Source organism: Myxocyprinus asiaticus, chromosome 41 (genome assembly GCF_019703515.2).
Source record: "Myxocyprinus asiaticus isolate MX2 ecotype Aquarium Trade chromosome 41, UBuf_Myxa_2, whole genome shotgun sequence".
Taxonomy (NCBI): domain Eukaryota; kingdom Metazoa; phylum Chordata; class Actinopteri; order Cypriniformes; family Catostomidae; genus Myxocyprinus; species Myxocyprinus asiaticus.
In genome coordinates this window covers 38,374,931-38,394,785 of record NC_059384.1, presented here as the reverse complement: position 1 = coordinate 38,394,785, position 19,855 = coordinate 38,374,931, and the positions used below count along the sequence as shown (strand labels likewise).

The 19,855-nt window shown below is 38.6% G+C and overlaps 1 protein-coding gene and 1 long non-coding RNA gene across 5 annotated transcripts in view; one reads left to right on the top strand and one right to left on the bottom strand.

Annotated features, from left to right (window-relative positions):
- cdh19 (cadherin 19, type 2) overlaps positions 1-19,855 on the top strand; it is a 248,357-nt gene that overhangs the window by 161,235 nt on the left and 67,267 nt on the right. For 3 of the 4 annotated variants that reach the window (XM_051683042.1, XM_051683044.1, XM_051683043.1), the window contains exons 10-11: positions 3,610-3,727; positions 5,039-5,290. In XM_051683042.1, the coding sequence (XP_051539002.1) occupies positions 3,610-3,727; positions 5,039-5,290 (370 nt within the window). Of the gene's footprint in view, positions 1-3,609; positions 3,728-5,038; positions 5,291-10,495; positions 10,574-19,855 lie in introns of those variants that run through there. The other variant, XM_051683045.1, reaches the window with a different exon arrangement.
- LOC127432194 (uncharacterized) overlaps positions 1-19,855 on the bottom strand; it is a 494,148-nt gene that overhangs the window by 455,028 nt on the left and 19,265 nt on the right. The window lies entirely within an intron of this gene.

Below are 19,855 nucleotides of genomic sequence, written 5' to 3'. Positions count from 1 at the left end.
GGTGTTCCTCTAGAACTGGTCTCCAGGCACGTCGTGGTCACGACAGACACCTCCAAAATGGGCTGGGGCGCTGTTTGCAACGGGCATGCAGCCGCCAGCCTGTGGACGGGCCCGCGACTGCATTGGCACATCAACTGCCTCGAGTTGCTGGCAATTCTGCTCGCCCTGCAGAGGTTTCGGCCATTGATCCAGGGCAAGCACGTGTTAGTTCGGACAGACAACACGGCAACGGTAGCATATGTCAACCGCCAAGGCGATCTGCGCTCTCGTTGTATGTCACAACTCGGATTCAAGTCACTTCAAGTCGCTGCGAGCCACTCACATCCCGGGCAACCTCAACACTACAGCGGACGCACTGTCACGGCAGGTTACCCTCAGGGGAGAGTGGAGTCTCCACCCTCAGGTGGTCCAGCTGATTTGGAGTCGATTCGGACGGGCACAGGTGGAACTGTTCGCCTCCCAAGAATCCTCCCACTGCCTGCTCTGGTACACCCTCACCGAGGCTCCCCTCGGCATAGACACGCTGGCACACAGCTGGCCCCCTGGCCTGCGCAAATATGTTTCCCACAGTGAGCCTACTTGCACAGACCCTGTGCAAGGTCAGAGAGGACGAGGAGCAGGTCATCCTGGTAGCACCCTACTGGCCCACCCAGACGTGGTTCTCAGACCTCACACTCCTCGTGACAGCCCCCCCCCCCCCGGTGAATTCCCCTGAGGAAGGACCTTCTTTCTCAGGGACGTGGCACCCTCTGGCACCCGCGACCAGACCTCTGGAATCTCCATGTCTGGCCCCTGGACAGGATGCGGTGGTAGACATGATCACTCAAGCTAGGGCCCCCTCTACGAGGCGCCTGTATGCCTTTAAGTGGCGTCTGTTCGCTAAGTGGTGTTCTTCCCGACGGGAAGACCCCAGAGATGCGCAGTCAGATCAGTGTTTTCCTTCCTGCAGTAGAGGTGGGAAGGGAGGCTGTCCCCTTCCACCTTGAAGGTCTACGATGCCGCCATAGCAGCACATCATGACGCAGTCGACGGTAAGTCCTTAGGGAAGCACGACCTGATCATCAGGTTCCTAAGAGGTGCCAGGAGGCTGAATCCCTCCAGACCGTGCCTCGTTCCCTCATGGGACCTCTCTGTAGTTCTTCAGGGTCTACAGAGAGCCCCCTTTGAGCCTTTGCAGTCAGCCAAGCTTAAGGCACTCTCCTTGAAGACTGCCCTCCTGACTGCGCTCACTTCCATCAAGAGGGTAGGAGACCTGCAAGCGTTCTCTGTCAGCGAAACGTGCCTGGAGTTCGGTCCGAGTTACTCTCACGTGATCCTGAGACCCTGACCGGGCTATGTGCCCAAGGTTCCCACCACCCCTTTAGGGACCAGGTGGTGAACCTGCAAGCACTGCCCCAGGAGGAGGCAGACCCAGCCCTGTCATTGCTGTGTCCAGTGCCCACTTTACGCATCTATTTGGATCGCACGCAGAGCTTTAGGATCTCTGAGCAGCTCTTTGTCTGTTTTGGTGCACAGCGGAAAGGAAGCACTGTCTCCAAGTAGAGGATTGCCCACTGGCTCATTGATACCATAACTATGGCATATCACGGCCAGGACATGCTGCCCCCGGTAGGGCTACGAGCCCATTCTACCAGGGTTTTAGCGGCTTCCTGGGCACTGGCCAGGGGTGCCTCTCTAACAGACATTTGCAGAGCAGCAGGCTGGGCAACACCCAACACCTTTGCAAGGTTCTACATCCTCTGGGTTGAACCGGTTTCATCCCAGGTAGCGGCACGCAATACAAGCGGATAAGCCCGGGATAGCCGGCTGGGTGTATCGCTTGGACATAGCACCTTCCACCTCCGTTTGAGCTGAAGATGTGTGCCATTAATTCCCAGTAGTGTTCACAAACTTTGTTCCCTGGTTGACTTCCTCCGAGCCCTGTGGCAGTCGAGTTTTTGGAGAGACACGTGCTAACTAAGAGTCCTGCTCTGGGGTAGGTGCTCCGCATGTGGCGGTTCCCTGTAAGGCTAACCCCTTGTGTGTCTTCCTTGGGCAGAGCCCCTCTGCCCCAGTCTCTGTTTTTGTAGTAACTCCTCCCCCGTTGGGTAGGATCTACCTTGAAGACTCTCCACATGGTTGGAAAGACCATGTGACATATTCTTCCACTTAAATATCCCCCCTCTCTTTGGGCGAGGTGTGGTCTCCACGGTGTCTTCCCCTTGGGAGGGACACCCCCCCCCCCCGACTAGACCTGGCGGCCCAGTCGGATAATCCCCCTTCTTTTTTAGGGAGTGGAAAAAGAGAAGGGCAAAAGAGGCCACGGCTGGGTTAAGCCTGTCTCTATCTCTTGAGTGGTCGACTCATAAATATGTTGGGGGAGGTTACGTGTCGACCTGGTGTGCTGGCTATGAGGCACACAGTAGTCTGCCCACCACAAACCGCCAGTTCACGTAACACAGTTCAGCCAATTGTGGCGTTTCGTATAGTGATCCCTAGTGTCACTACATCGACACAACGTCGAGTGAGTGACAGATAGGGAACGTCATGGTTACTTGTGTAACCTCCATTCCCTGATGGAGGGAACGAGATGTTGTGTCCCTCCTGCCACAACGCTGAACTACCCGCTGAAATGGCCGGACCTTATATCGGCTCCTCAGCATAAAACCTGAATGAGTGGTTGCATACCAGCTCCTTTTATACCCATATGTCCGGGGGAGTGGCATGCAAATACCACTCGCCAATTTTCATTGGCCTTTTATCAAAGACCAGAGGTGTCTCGAGCTCCCAAGAGTGACCCCTAGTGTCCTACATCGACACAACGTCTCGTTCCCTCCATCAGGGAATGGAGGTTACACAAGTAACCATGATGTTTGTTTGCCATAATATATTCAGTCGTAGAGGACTTCATTTTCAGTTTGCTATGAAAAAAAATGTTTTAGAAGTCAGGAAATTGCATCAGGTGAGATTTATTTATTATGTTTTTACCAATATTCAGTTAAATTTGGAATTTTATATAATCTAAAATGTTGCCCAATGTTTATGGAAAATCAGATAATATGAAAGTTGGTTGGAAAAGACTCCAGACTGTTGCAGACCATATACTTTCATGTGTTGACAAACAGCTCCTAACCTTTCCAATATGGCAGACGCGCCAACATATCACGGTTCATTGAAACAGCTGCTAATAAGGTATCTACGTATGTATATCTACTGTATGTAGTAATCAGCCAGAACACCCTGAAAATGCCTAGCAACCAAACATGCATTAGGTTTTATCTGGTCTAATTGGGTTTGTTGTGGTCTCTGGAGGTCTGATAAGGTCTGATGGTGTAGCTTTAAAAATACACTGTACAGCCCTCCAAATCCAAGATGCAGTACCTATGCCAACACTGAAATTTTGAAAAATGGCTTAAAAGTTTTTTGATTATCCAGCCAAATGTGGATTGTAAGATAGTATTGAATCTGAACATCAAAGAGACCAGATTTCTGTCTTAACTCAATTCTGACAAACTGTGAAGTTACAGAATTTTTCAGAGCAGTGTAGTCAAAAGCAATGTTCCATATACATAGAACACAGTGAGCCATGTACAGATGATATAGTATGTTCTCAATGTGTGTTCTTTGAAGCTCATTGAGTTAATCAGTGCCACTGATGCAGATGATCCAGTAGACGGTCATCATTTCTACTTCTCCATGGTACCAGACAAACACATCAACCCGAACTTCACCATCAGAGACAACCAAGGTACTGTACATTATTAAAGCTGAATTGTGCAATTTCTGCGCCACCTAACGGAATTACAAAAATAAATATTGTTTTCAAAAGAGCTTTCTGAATATGCCCCCATTAAACTTTTAATGGCTTACTTATAGATGTCTCTGCATAATAAGCTGGGTTAGAGAAAGTATTTTTACACTGAAAAAGTTACACACTTCAGCTTTAAATGAGCCTTCTGTGTATTATTTCTATGAAAGGTGTCAGTGGGCAGATCAATAATGCAAACATTTTTTCAAACTATATTTATGATATTCAAACAGGTTGTAGTTTTGAAACATTATACATTATCTATTTAATAATATATAAATAAATAATTCAGTCTCAGCCTCAGATGCATATTGCACACAACAATCAGAGGAAACAAAATCGGTACTGATAACAAATGACATGACTAAAATTGTAATCAGTGACTAAATCTTCTAGATTACACTTATAGGTAATCTAATCTGATACATTTTTGGAATACTTATTGCATGTTTTCCTAAATCGAATTAAGAACAAATTAAAACTCCTTTTATTAAACATTAATAAACATAAAATCAAACAGCAAATTGCTATTTGTCTGTCACTGAGAAAAGGTACTCGAAAAAGGGGGGAAAAAGGGGAAAAACTAACACTATGTTAAATTACCCATGTCTTTTAATTTTTTCAGTAAATTATACACTAATTATTACTGTTGGCTCATGTACAGTATGATGATTTTTTTTAATCATGCAATATGTAAAAAAGGAACTTTAATCTAATTACAAGCACTTTTGAGAAAAAAATAAAAAAATAATCACTTTGTGATTTGAGTTTCTAGGTTAGTGGCATTACATTTAATTCTTGAAAGTATCTTTGAAGAATAAAGTTTTGTTTAAGGCATTTAGTAACAATTAAATCCACGAGCAGAAGTACTTTGTTTTTAATTTTGTCTGTGACATAATAAGTACTTTTTACTTGAGTAAAAACATTTTACTTGAGGACAGACATTCTAATGTTTGATAGAAATACAAATTTTCTGCTGTTGGTCTGTGTTTTCTGTACAACCTTTCACCCAAAATGTCACGTTAAAACAAAAACTATGGTTGGTGGCTTAACATGTCAACCAGATGGTCTCTTGCTGTATAAGTGGGCAGTTCTTAGCAAGAATAAGCTGCAATGCAGAGCCAGAGTTTTGACTGTTGGCATAAAGTCTGATCCACAAGACTATTGTGATCACTTCATTTAAGTCAGCAGAATGTAACACTTGTCTCTGTATATAGTTGTATGATAATCAGATCCTTCTTTGTGTGAAAGATAACACAGCAAGCATTCTGGCACGTCGCAGCAGCTTTACCCGTCATGAGCGTAGGCAGTATTATCTGCCTGTGGTGATCCGAGACAGTGGTTCCCCAGTGCTGTCCGGCACCAGTACGCTCACCATCAGCGTGTGTGCATGTCAGCCCAGTGGTCACTGTCCGTCTGGTGGTGTGGAAGCCCAGGCGCTCACTCTGGATATCAGCATGCAGACGGTGCTCGGCTTGTCTGTGTGCTTCATCACACTTGCAGGTGAGCATCATGACTATTGCTGTCCAACATAGTAGTGGCATGAAATTAATTGAGAATTTCACATTTAAAGGGATAGTTCACCTGAAAAAAAAAAAAAAAATCTGTCTGTATTTACTTACCTTATGTCATTTTAAACTCATATGACCTTTCTAACATAAAACACAAAAGGGGAATTTATGAAGAATATCCCGGCTGCTCTATTCCAATGTCAAACTCCAAAACCACTATAGAAGCTGTGTCAGGTTTGACATTGTCACGAGACAATCAAGCTTACAGGTGCATCTCAATTAATTAGAATGTCGTGGAAAAGTTCATTTATTTCAGTAATTCAACTCAAATTGTGAAACTCATGTATTAAATAAATTCAATGCACACTGACTGAAGTTGTTTAAGTCTTTGGTTCTTTTAATTGTGATGATTTTGGCTCACATTTAACAAAAACCCACCAATTCACTATCTCAAAAAATTAGAATATGGTGACATGCCAATCAGCTAATCAACTCAAAACACATGCAAAGGTTTCCTGAGCCTTCAAAATGGTCGCTCAGTTTGGTTCACTAGGCTACACAATCATGGGGAAGACTGCTGATCTGACAGTTGTCCAGAAGACAATCATTGACACCCTTCACAAGGAGGGTAAGCCACAAACATTCATTGCCAAAGAAGCTGGCTGTTCACAGAGTGCTGTATCCAAGCATGTTAACAGAAAGTTGAGTGGAAGGAAAAAGTGTGGAAGAAAAAGATGCACAACCAACCGAGAGAACCGCAGCCTTATGAGGATTGTCAAGCAAAATCGATTCAAGAATTTGGGTGAACTTCACAAGGAATGGACTGAGGCTGGGGTCAAGGCATCAAGAGCCACCACACACAGACATGTCAAGGAATTTGGCTACAGTTGTCGTATTCCTCTTGTTAAGCCACTCCTGAACCACAGACAACGTCAAAGGCGTCTTACCTGGGCTAAGGAGAAGAAGAACTGGACTGTTGCCCAGTGTTCCAAAGTCCTCTTTTCAGATGAGAGCAAGTTTTGTATTTCATTTGGAAACCAAGGTCCTCGAGTCTGGAGGAAGGGTGGAGAAGCTCATAGCCCAAGTTGCTTGAAGTCCAGTGTTAAGTTTCCACAGTCTGTGATGATTTGGGGTGCAATGTCATCTGCTGGTGTAGGTCCATTGTGTTTTTTGAAAACCAAAGTCACTGCACTCATTTACCAAGAAATTTTGGAGCACTTCATGCTTCCTTCTGCTGAAAGATGCTGATTTCATTTTCCAGCAGGATTTGGCACCTGCCCACACTGCCAAAAGCACCAAAAGTTGGTTAAATGACCATGGTGTTGGTGTGCTTGACTGGCCAGCAAACTCACCAGACCTGAACCCCATAGAGAATCTATGGGGTATTGTCAAGAGGAAAATGAGAAACAAGAGACCAAAAAATGCAGATGAGCTGAAGGCCACTGTTAAAGAAACCTGGGCTTCCATACCACCTCAGCAGTGCCACAAACTGATCACCTCCATGCCACGCCGAATTGAGGCAGTAATTAAAGCAAAAGGAGCCCCTACCAAGTATTGAGTACATATACAGTAAATGAACATACTTTCCAGAAGGCCAACAATTCACTAAAAATTTTTTTTTATTGGTCTTATGATGTATTCTAATTTTTTGAGATAGTGAATTGGTGGGTTTTTGTTAAATGTGAGCCAAAATCATCACAATTAAAAGAACCAAAGACTTAAACTACTTCAGTCTGTGTGCACTGAATTTATTTAATACACGAGTTTCACAATTTGAGTTGAATTACTGAAATAAATGAACTTTTCCACGACATTCTAATTTATTGAGATGCACCTGTATGATATTTGCCGTCAATAGCGTCAATTGGCGTTGCCCTACCATTTTTGTTATCAGAGCTTCACCGGAGGGGGACAATACCAGTGAATGAGTTTAAAACGATTGGAAAATAGCGCACAAGTCATGAACCACTATTATGATAGATATATGGTACATTTATGGTGCTTTTTTCTCATTTTGGTGCTTCACAGCCCCAGTCCCCTTTCACTTACGTAATATGGAAAAGAGCGGCCCTGATAAAAAGAGAGAATTCTTCTTTTGCTTATTCACGGAAAAAAGTTATACAGGTTTGGCAAACATTAAATAATGTTTAACAAATAATTAGTTAATGTATATTCAAATAGTTCGAAATATGAGATAATGTGTTTGTTAATGTTTACTAATGAATTTAACTAACATTAACTAATAATCTGTTAAACATTATGTAATGTAAATTAAAATTCTTAATGGCTTTGCACTTTTTAACATCTAAGTGATTTTAACAAATGTTACATAATGATTAACAGATTATTCTTTAATGTACATTTGAATGCTTAAAATGTCATTAAACTTTTTCATAAATGATTTATAAATGAGATCATGCATTTTTTTACATTTACAAATGGTTTCAGAAATTATGAGTGTTTTTCACCACTTCATACACTATTTATGTTTTTAATTATTTATTAATATCCAATTAGTAACCAATGACTCTAAAAGCCACACATTTACTGTTTGTTTGTTAATGTATGTTAGCATGCATTTACTATTTACAAATCATTTATTTTTTATTTAATAATTAATTAAATAATTAATAAATGATTTGTAAATAGTAAATGCATGCTTACATACATTAACAAACAATGAAACTATGTATACATTGTAAATGTTTTTATGGGCATTGGACTTTGAGCTACAGTGACAAATTTTGTGTAAGGGCTGGTTTGTTAAATTTTGTTGTATGCTTGATACAGATATTAATAACACATAATAATAAGAGCAGCCTACATTGATAGAAAAATTGTTTATAGCCTTAACATATTTATGATTTAAAAAAGAAAAAAAGGACTCAATTGTGTATATTACAAATGAAATATATATATATATATATATATATATATATATATATATACACACACACACACACACACACACACACACACACACTACCGGTCAAAAGTTTTGAAACACTTGACTGAAATGTTTCTCATGATCTTAAAAATCTTTTGATCTGAAGGCGTATGCTTAAATGTTTGAAATTAGTTTTGTAGACAAAAATATAATTGTGCCACCATATTAATTTATTTCATTATAAAACTAAAATGTAATTAAAACTAAAAATTTTATTTTAATTGATGACTTTGAACAAATAATAAAGAAAAGCAGCCAATAAGTGCCCAACATAGATGGGAACTCCTTCAATACTGTTTAGAAAGCATCCCAGGGTGATACCTCAAGAAGTTGGTTAAGAAAATGTCAAGAGTACATGTCTGCATATTCTAGGCAAAGGGTGACTACTTTGAAAGTGCTAAAATATATCACAGTTTTGATTTATTTTGGATTTTGTTTAGTCACAACATAATTCCCATAGTTCTATTTATGTTATTCCATAGTTTTGATGACTTTACTATTATTCTAAAATGTGAAAATAAAATTATAATAATGAATGACTAAGTGTTTCAAAACCTTTGACCGGTAGTGTGTGTATATATATATATATATATATATATATATATATATATATATATATATATATATATGTGTGTGTGTGTGTTTTCATGAACAAATATTTACTATTACAGATTCTGACTAACAAACATGTTTTCTGGATCTTCCATTTTCGTGCAGGCTCAGCAGCTCTGGCAATAAACCGGTATTACACTCAAATTTAAATGAATCGACAGTGGTTGAATTTCGTGCCTGAGAGCAGGCGGCCATTCTGTGATCTCTGATTGGTGGATCCATGAAGGACCTCCCTTCAGGTGGATTGTGGGTAGTGTAGTACTTCACCGGGTAGTCAGCCATTGCGCCCGTGACCAAAATCTTGCGATTCGCGAGCACTGAATCGTCGCTTGTAATAATCAAATAGGATTATTTTCCAGATTTTGAAAGCACTGCTTCATGGATAAAAGCAGCCATTTTACTCGCTCGGACCAAACAGGAGCGAATGATCCACCGCCACTCGCAGGAGAAAAGGAAACATTCAGAGGAGTCTTAGCTCAATGAGCATTGGGAGGAAATCCGTAGTGGTTCCCCCTCGCTGTCCGACTGGTGGACCGACCAACGTTTAGCCGTCGAATAGGGAAGGGGGTGAGGGTGTTGAGTAGCACAGTTTAAATTGATATTTTGGTAAAATAAGTGTTATTTGCTTTTACATAAGGTAGAGACTTTATGATCAAATTTATATTTTCTGTTTAAGGATACAGTACACTATAAATGTGTTATTGAGGCAATAAACACAGTTTTTCTCCCAAAGTAAGTCTTGTTAGGACCCAAGCACTGAAAGTGCGGAGCCCTATTGTTCTTCTAAAGATTATTAGGGCCCAAGCACTGAAAGTGCAAAGACCCTGTTGTTCTTCTAAGGATTATTATTATTAGGGCCCAAGCACTGAAAGTGTGAAGACCCTATTGTTCTTCTAAGGATTATTATTATTAGGGCCCAAGCACTGAAAGTGTGAAGGCCCTATTGTTCTTCTAAGGATTATTATTATTAGGGCCCAAGCACTGAAAGTGCGGAGCCCTATTGTTCTTTTAAGGATTATTATTGGGGTCAGAGCACTGAAGGTGGTGCTAAAGCCCTATTGTTTTTGAAATGTTTTTTTCACAATTATTATTATTATTATTATTATTAGGGCCCAAGCACTGAAAGTACGGAGACCCTATTGTTCTTCTAAGGATTATTATTTTTTGAATATTTTGTTATTTATTTTTATAATTATTTTCAAGGTTTTCTGTACTTTTGGGGTACATAACATACGTAAAAATTCTTGAAAGTTTGCACACACATCAGAGACTGCCATTAGGGCTTGGCAAAGTTACAGGTGGGGCATGTTCAGGGGGCTGTGTAGCACATCCCTTTTGAGCTACAGTCACCAAACTTTGTACATATATAGATCTCATCAAGCCGGACAACTTTCGCGCCGACAGTCATAAGCTCTGCCCAAAAGGAAGTTGGCCATTTTGGATTGTTTGAAAAATGCATGCTCTGGAATTTGATATACTCCTCCCAGGGATTTCATGTTACAGGTACCAAATGTGGGCGACATCATGCCAAGACATTGATGATGCTAAATTGCGAAAGGATTTTTCCATATGTCTCATATGTTCTGCATGTGTGATGTGATTTTACATAAAAATTGAGCCAAATGTTTGTCCTTGCAGGGTGATCACATTAATGTGGCTATTGTGGGTCACGGCCATAGCGCCACCGACTGGCGGAAGGAAGTGTGTCACTTTTAACAGACTTTGAAATATTCCTATTATGTTAACCTGAATTGCTTCAACATTTTTTAGAATAATGTCAAGACAGTGCAGATCTAAAATTCTGAAGGGATTCTTGATATCTTAAATACTGTTGCCATGGCAATGCATTAAATCTCATCATTCCTTTTTGTGTATATTCACATGTTTTGAGGTATTTTGCATGTTTGAATTTTAAAGTTTATTGTTAATAAACATATTTATTAAATTTTATATAAATAAAATATAATAAAAATATAAACTGAAATGTAAAAACCCAGGCTAAGCCTAACCCAGTGTGTTGTAATTGCCACTCTGAGTGCTGAGATCCAGCGAGCTGCAATGGGCTAGTGAAGGGTGTGTTCGTATGATAAGTCTGTGCTTATAAGGGCATCCAAGCTCCATTGTTGAATGATTCTCGGCCGTATTGTTTGTGTGTATGTAGAGCACGTGTTTTGTCTTTATCTCTCTCTCTCTCTCTCTCTTAATCGCTCTCAAGTGTGGGGTAACCAGGTGATCTGATTGTTAATGGTGAGCACTGGCACACAGTGTGTTTCCTTCCTATATAAACCGAGTGTTTCATGGTTGGGTTGTGCGATGGGTATTCGTGAGCTGTGCCATCTTGGTCACCGGTGCTCTCGCACAAATTCCTGCTGCTGGAGCGGATTTTCCCGCAATTTTTTTTTATCTACACAGTGTTGATATGGCAACAAGTAAACAAATGAAGTTTCGTCTTACCAACGTGTGTGGAAACATTTAAACCACATGTGTGACAACTAACCCCGTGTTAGTTTGTGCCCCGCGCTCCCCTAGGCTAAGAATCTAAAAATGGCAATATATGCTGAACATTTGTATGCTGAAAGTAAGTGCTCATAAATGTTTTTACTGATATAAAAATGTCAATTATATACAGTAAATATATGTAATATACAGAATATGACAAAAATGACAATTTTCATATGTATCTTGTTTTTTAAACACTTGTGGAATTTAAATGTGTACATAAATGCTCAAATATATGAACTCTAATTGTATTTGTTCGCAGTGGCGATTTCTCAGGGCTAGCAAAGCCTTCTCTGCTGGCATAACATGCCTAATAAATATTTTTTCATCATTATTTTCTAAAATGTTTACATGTAATTGCATTTAAAATGTAATTAACACAATTACAGATGCATATAATGATGATTTGTGAGTTTTAACTGCAAAACAACCCCAAAATATGCAGCAAAATTTGAGAAAAGCAGCAGCAAATTCAGCCATTTTGTAATTCCAGCTAACCAAATTACATGGCCACTCTAACTACACCGTAATTTGATGACCAAACATTAGTTGTGGCAATGTAAATGATTACGTTGTGACAACCGGAAAAGTGAAATTCCTTTATTTGTTGCCACAACGTAACTTTGGAACAGTGCCAATCCGTCGTGACAACATCGAAGAATAATAGCTGGTTACCAGTTGGTAATTTTTGCTTTTAATGATTATTCTATAGGCGGACATGCAGTAGTCTAACCTAATTTATGTCCTTATTTTCCCAACATAATTTAAAGGTGTAACACTTAAAGATGGAAAAGGAGGAAGCTGGGACCGGCTTGACAAACAAATAGACATTTTAATAACACTTTTCAACATCCAAAGAAACAAAAACACGCACTGCTTTTCAGCCAGCTGCGTCAAATCATAATGACATTCGGACACATGGATAAGCTTCCTACATCTCTCTCCCGTCTGCCACTGTCTCTTCTCCTTAAATACTCCTGCCTCCCCTCGCTGGAACATGAGACCGGTGTGGCACGCAGGTGGAAGTCATTTGCCACTTATCTTCCCGGCCTCGCTCTGCCCAGACGCCGCTCGGCTCTGCCCTGCTCACCACAAAAGGCTATTTAAACAGTTGCTTATGAATAACGAATGCAGACTAAAAGTTAATGTACTTCATTTATATTGAAAGAGAACAGAGGAAAAAAAATGCAACAATAAAAGAAACTGAGATCTATTGCCACATAATTGTAACAAAAGTACAAGGCTAAATGACTTCTGTGCTCATTAAACTCTACCTAGACCAACTTAACACCTAATGCACTGAATTACATTTGTTAATTTAATTTAAAGCAATTTTAGGGATATATAAAAATGGTAAATGACTTCATTACAATATAATCTTCAGATCTACATATTTTTCAAATAAATAATAATATTAAATTATAGCAAAAATGTAAAATGTATCAGTTAGCAATAAAATAAAAAATAGCAATTAAAAATGAATATATATATATATATATATATATATATATATATATATATATATATATATATATATATGCAGAAAAGCACGTTTATGTTTTGATGTACACTGAAAAGTGTGGCATTAAAGTTTTATGTGGATTGTTCACCCGGCTCCCGCTCGTATAGAAATCGTATATCTCTCTGACCTCGCTCTTCCCATGAAGCCGTTCGACCCTGCCCTGCTTACTACAATATAGATAGATAGTAGAGGTGTAACGCTTCAAATTTCTCACGGTTCGGTTTGTATCACGGTTTTAGGGTCACGGTTTCGGTACGGTTCGTTATTTGTTACGTTCAGAAAAAGAAATATTACTGCCAAACCCAAAATAAATATATTCTATTTGGTAACAGACACTTCCAAGAGATTTGCCCTCACTACAAATCACTATGGTTTTCAACAGTAACCATAGTTTAACCATGGTATTTGTAGTAAAATCATAGTAACCACAAAATTAACATTGTTACTGTCATGGTTACAATACTATAGTAAAATCAAGGTTACTATATGGAAATTACAGTATTACTTTTGTAAAACAATGGTTAATTGTATCAAAACTATGATTTCTGCCAAGAAAACAATGGTGACATCAGTCATTGTTACTTCAGTCATGGCTTCTACAATAAATAAGTGTCCTTAACTAAAAAAAATAAATAAAACAAAAATGCTCTAATTACTAACTCAACATTTAACTTAATACCTGCGTTTATGCTATATGCATCAACATAATGTGCATTTCATACTCAACTCAACATATTCAATATTCAGAAGTTGTACATCACTGAATTTACAATGAATAACTTTGCTGTAAATATGTATGCTAGAAGGGATGTCGTAATGCAACATGAGTGTTTTAATCATACGCAGAAATCCCACATCTTCATCAGCAGAGTAAGGGCAACATAACTTTGGCAGTGAACATCCCGAGCACTTTAGTTTTTGTTTCATGTTTGTCCGAACTAGCAGCGAGTGCCTGTTTAAAGACGGAAGGTATTGTGTCTGTGTGCAGTTTCAGGCTCACGTGCGGCTCTGTGCGCACCGTGCGCTATATATTCCCAGGTGATGTCAGCGTCAATAAATAATCAAACATCAATGTATTACCAGTGTACGGCACTCGCGTCAAGCAATGTCTGCAAACAGTGCCGGTTTTGTAAATGTTTTTTGACCATCTCTGTTTTGATTGACCGCAAAAAGAAAAGGTTCCCAGACAGGATATTTGAATGACGCAGGGGCTTCTATCTTGCGACTTGTTTTCTCCGCTTGCCATTTTCACACTAATTTGTGCAGAACTGTGAATCACCAACTGATTTAACATACAGTTATTAGGACAACTTCTCCCTGTAGAAAGTTGACCCACATGAAACACAGGCGAAGTATGTCCATCTACAGAGCCATACAGGTGCATTAGTGGAGCTTACAACTGCCCATGTCTATTTGTGAGTTGATAAGTGTATGATCCAGATGCGTTATTAAACTAGAGATTAACCGCGGAGCAAATGCTTAATGTTTTTTTTTTTTTTTTTACCGAGAACCATTACACTCCTAAAAGATAGATAGATAGATAGATACACATTTATATTATGTATAAATTTATTTGAACAAATAGCATCAAACATATTTATATACATAAAAGCTTATCCTGTATAATATACTTGCGTTAAAAATAATTGGCATAATGTTAGCGGACATTTCAGGTGAATAAAGCTGCTAAATAATCACAGATTCAAAAATATTAACAGAACTTCAACTAGAAGGTAATACTGTTACTTAACCAATCTGATGTGGTTGTTGCATTTTCATCAGTGGACCCTCACAATGAAATGCATGCAGTTTTTTCTTCAATCATTGGATTGGATCATAAGCAGAGAACATGAAACGTAAGTACTGTCGCTTATATCGCATGTTTGAAAAATGCACTCTTTTAAATGTTTTCACTGTAATGTTCTAATTGCATAGACTTTAGAAGATGAAAGTTGAGTTTAAGCTTTAATTTGATACCAAGTTTGTGAACATTAGAGTTTTTGATATAAAACAAAGCATTTGTTTTACAGTCACATTCAACCTGTTGGCCAGTGACAGTTTACAGGTTTAAAATGGGCATGTAAGACAGCCTCTGTAGCACCCCCATTTTCACCTACAGTCACCAAAATTGGTACGTATATAGTTCTCATCAAGCTGGACAACTTTCAGAATTATAATTATTAGCTCCGCCCAACAGGAAGTCATCCATTTTGGATTTTTTGAGTATTGCATTCTCTGAACTTTTAAATACTCCTCCTAGGGAATTCATGAGACTGTCACCACATTTAGACAACATTATGTCAAGATATTGAAGATGGTAAATTGCGAACAGATTTTGAAATATCGAACAGTGTTACCATAACGAGGCATTAAATTAATGGCAAAAAAATGGGAAACAGCAGTGTCTCACATCTTCTGTGTGCAATGTGTGATTTAGATCAAAATTGAGATGTATGTTGGGGGCTAATCACATGGATTTGACTATTTTGGGTTACAGACATAGTGCCACCACTGGGCAGCAGGGAGTGTGGCTCTTACAAGAGACTTTAAAATAGTTCTCAAAATTGTTTAGAATAATGTCAAATGCCAAATGCATGTGTCCACCTTGCATTGTTTTCTGAAAGCCAACGGGTGGAAATGGACCCATGGTGCTTAGGCTCGTCATCGCTGCTCGCAGCTATATTTATTATTATTATTATTATTAATTTTATTTTTAACACATTCACCCATTTATGAGGCATTCATCATGCTTGAAAACTCAAGAAACTTGGCACACACATCAGACCTGCATAAAATCAAAAAGTTATGTAGTGTTTAGGCTTGGGTGTGGTCGAGGAGCTCTATAGCGCCTCCAAACGCAGGCAATGGTTGGGATGAAGTTGCTCAGATGTGCACAAGACTTGGTGTGGTTACTGCTCTCATTATGTTAGACAAAGTTCACTTGGTTGTATTTGACTCTGCCCAACAGGAAGTCAGCCATGTTGGATGGAATGTGGGATTTTCACATTTTCCCATGGTGTTTTGAAGGGCTTACAATGGCTGAAAACATATGAAAGTTTACACATACACATTAGGACATCTTTTGATTTGATATTGCAATTCAGAATATATGTGCCTCATCGGTTCCACAGCGCCCCCTAGTTCGTAAATGCTTATTACTTTTTTCAAAACTCTTGAAACTTGGCACACCCGTCAAAGTTTGGAAAGATTTTAGAATTCTTTTGTCATTTGTCTTGGGTGTGGCCAGTGGACTCCATAGTGCCCCCTAACATTTTGAGTGAGTTTATCACTGTGGTTGCCACAGAGTTTGTCTGATATTCACAAGTTTTGGTGAGGACATTGTTCTCACCATGACAGACATATTTCCCACTGGCTTGTATTAGCTCCGCCCAACAGGAAGTTGGCCATTTTGGTTCGTTTGAAAAATGCATGCTCTGGAATTTGAAACACTGCTCCTAGGGATTTCATGTTACAGGTACCAAATGTGCGCAACATCATGCCAAGACACTGACAATGCTAAATTGCAAAAGGATTTTTGATATATCGAATGGTGTTGCCATGGTGACGTGATAAATAATGTCAAAAAATTGGAATAAGGATATGTCTCATATGTTCTGCATGCAGAAAGTTAAAAACATCAAAATTGAGCAAAATGTTCGTTCTTCCAGGCAGATCACATTGATGTGGCTATTGTGGGTCACGGTCGTAGCGCCACCAACTGGCAGAAGGAAGTGTGTCACTTTTAACAGACTTTGAAATATCCCTCTTATTTTTTTACCTGAATTGCTTAAAAAAATGAATAATGTCAAGACAGTGCAGATTTAAAATTCTGAAGGGATTCTTGATATCTTAAATACTGTTGCCATGGCAATGCATTAAATGTCATCATTCATTTTGTGTATATTTACATGTTTTGAGGTATTTGGCATGCTTCAGTTTTCTAGTTTATTGTTAAACATATTTCTTATTTTTTATATAAATAAAATATAATAAAAATATTAACTGAAATGTAAAAATACTAGAAAACCGAAGTCCTATTTCTAACCCAGGTCTGAATGGCAATTACAAGAAATGTCCAATAGAGGTCAGCCAATCTCCATTGTTGAATGATTCCCAAACACTCAGTGACTCACACTCACTCAGGGTTGCCAGACAATAGTGCAAAACACCCCAAGCAGACATTTATACTTGCACAAGTAGGAAATATTTCGCCTTTTGTGATACTTAATTTATGCAATCTGGCAACCTTGCATGCGAGTGCGGTCTCTGTCTCTCATCTTCATAAAATAAATAAATAAAATACTTAGGCCTCAATAGTGTAATATTATGCTCAAAGAAAAGTGTGATGCAGCAAATCCATGTCCATTTGTGAGGCTGCATGTGCTGTTTGGTGCCAAGTCTGTGAGCAAACCTTTTCAGTGATGAACTTTAATAAAATCCCAATAGATATTTGCATCATTCGCACACGGAGGGGATACGCGAGTAAAACCAAGTGAGAGGAATACTTTGTTCTTTGTGTTATTTGTGAAATTCTGAAGTCCCTCACACCTGTATGTGAATGTTACTCTGGCAGTAATCATTTATAAGTGTCATGCAACCTGTTTTATTCAGTTGTGTGCTCAATGGGATCCCAAACAACAGGGTCTTATAAAGTTTAAAATTACTTTTTAAAATGTAAGGCCGTAAAAAGTCTTAAATATCTTAAATAAATTACAAGAAGTCTTACATTTATTTTGCTGAAGTCTTACATTTTGGGGCATGAATAGAGGACACGCAAAAAACAGCAGAATCTGCACTAGTCATAATCATCTCTGTCTCTCTCTCTCTCTCTCTCTCTCTCTCTCTCGTGCATATAGCAGCTGACGCTTGAGTTTAGTGTGAGCATGCACAGGAAAGTGCATCTTTACTGAATTTACAATGTTACACATGTATAAACCTTCAGAAACCCGTTAGTCAGAAATGCAAATGGCGTTATTATGCATCTCTGTAAGTGAGCGTTGCGCTGTCGCTCCTGCTTATAATCGACAAAGCTGTCAACATTGCAATTTGCAAGCGATCAAGGTTGGAGTGTCTTTTGATGCCTTTCAAATCATGGCGCTTCCTTATTTCAGATTACCTTTGACAAGAATTGTAAAGCTAACAGAACTACTCAGCTGCAGAGTTACACCTGTTTTATCTCTCATCTCATGTTATGTGCCATTCACATGCTTGAATGAGTTTGTTGCACTAAAACTATACGCAGTGCCACAAAAGAGCAAAACGTATGTGTCTCAACTTGAGACGTTTAACAGTTTAAGCTCTTTTAAACTTGACATGGCATCTAAAAACACAAACAAGCCATTAAAGACGTATATATAGCACGTTTACATTGAAATAATTTATAAAACAGCGCAGACGGCGCATATTTATTTATATGAGCCTGTTATTATCAAGTTTGTTTCCTAATTTCATCATTCAAATAGAACATACATATTACAAGGCTCCTCATTACCATGGTTATGTCAGTGTAGCTAGTCTAATAGTAATAATAATAATAAATTATAGTATTTATGAAGTACTAGCCAAAACACATTTTGAAACTTTAACTACAACTGCCACTGTTGAAATAAAAATGAGGTCTAATAGATTCTACCTATAGATTATTTCATATGAAACTATAACATTTTTTTGACATATAACAGTTATTTTTACTCAGGTAAAATTGTGAAACAATTATGTAAAGGTGATGGTGTAATTATTTATTTTTTATTTTTTTTATTTTTAGCACATAGCACAGTGTTGCTCTTTCCTCCTCAGTGCTGTTTGGCATGTCTGGGCTGCCTACTGTTTGAAAGGTTTCACTTGACTTCCTCCGTAACGCTTTAAACTAGAAAAGTCTCACTAGAATTGAAATGGGTCTCATCGTTTTGAGGTCTGTGCAGTATGCACCACAATATCAAGGGAAGCCAGGTTGTTGAGCGCATGCACCAGAGAGCAGAGCAGATCATGAGCACGAGCTGGTTCCATTACACTCACGCGAAAGCTTTAATCGGACCGCAAAAAATGTTGCAATGCAGATGAGAAGCCTTTAGCTGAATGCGAGATTTTCATTAAATTTGCCTCGGCAGTCCTAAATGGACTATCACTTGGACAGTCACCCTTGTCGGGCTTTACCGGTTGTTTAGATCAGTGTTACTATCAGAAATAACTAATAATTATTTCTGTAGTTATTAATTAATATATAAATTAATCAATCAACTCATTAAAACCTCATATGGGGCTCCAGTAAATGTAGTGTGCTACATTTAGGAGCAAGTTTGTTTATTAGCAATAATTAATAATTATCAAAGATAATTGCTAATTATTCAAATCAATAGAACATTGATGAGAATCAATGTTAGCTTTTTTAATCCTTTAAAATCAACAATTATCAAAGATAATCATTAATTGTTAACATCGATGAAACATCAATTAAAATTAACACTAGCTTATTGATCATTCAAATTCAACAGTCATCAAAGATAATTGTCAATTATCAAAAATCAATAGAATATTAATAAGGATTAACATTGACGGGGCACCACCCTGGAACTAGGGACTAATAACCAAATAGTAAAACAGTCTCAATATTAGATTGTTTTCTTAGGAAAATCGGCATCCGAAGAATATCGATTTTCGGGAAAAAAACAATGAATGAAGGTTTGAATCCGAGCACTGACATCCCGTCAGCATGACACAGGCGTATGCAAAACAAACCAAAACACTTCTCTTTGTAATATAAACAAAGTTTATTTATGCAGTAATATCAATTAATAATTGATACAATTCAGTCAATAAACTTCCGACTTACAACTATAAACTAAACAGTGATATGATTAGATATGGAAACAAAATAATCCTATAACACATAAGGTGTGTGTGTGACAGTGTGTGTGTGTGTGTGTGTGTGTGTGTGTGTGTGTGTCAGTGTGGTTAGTGAGAGAGAGAGAGAGAGAGAG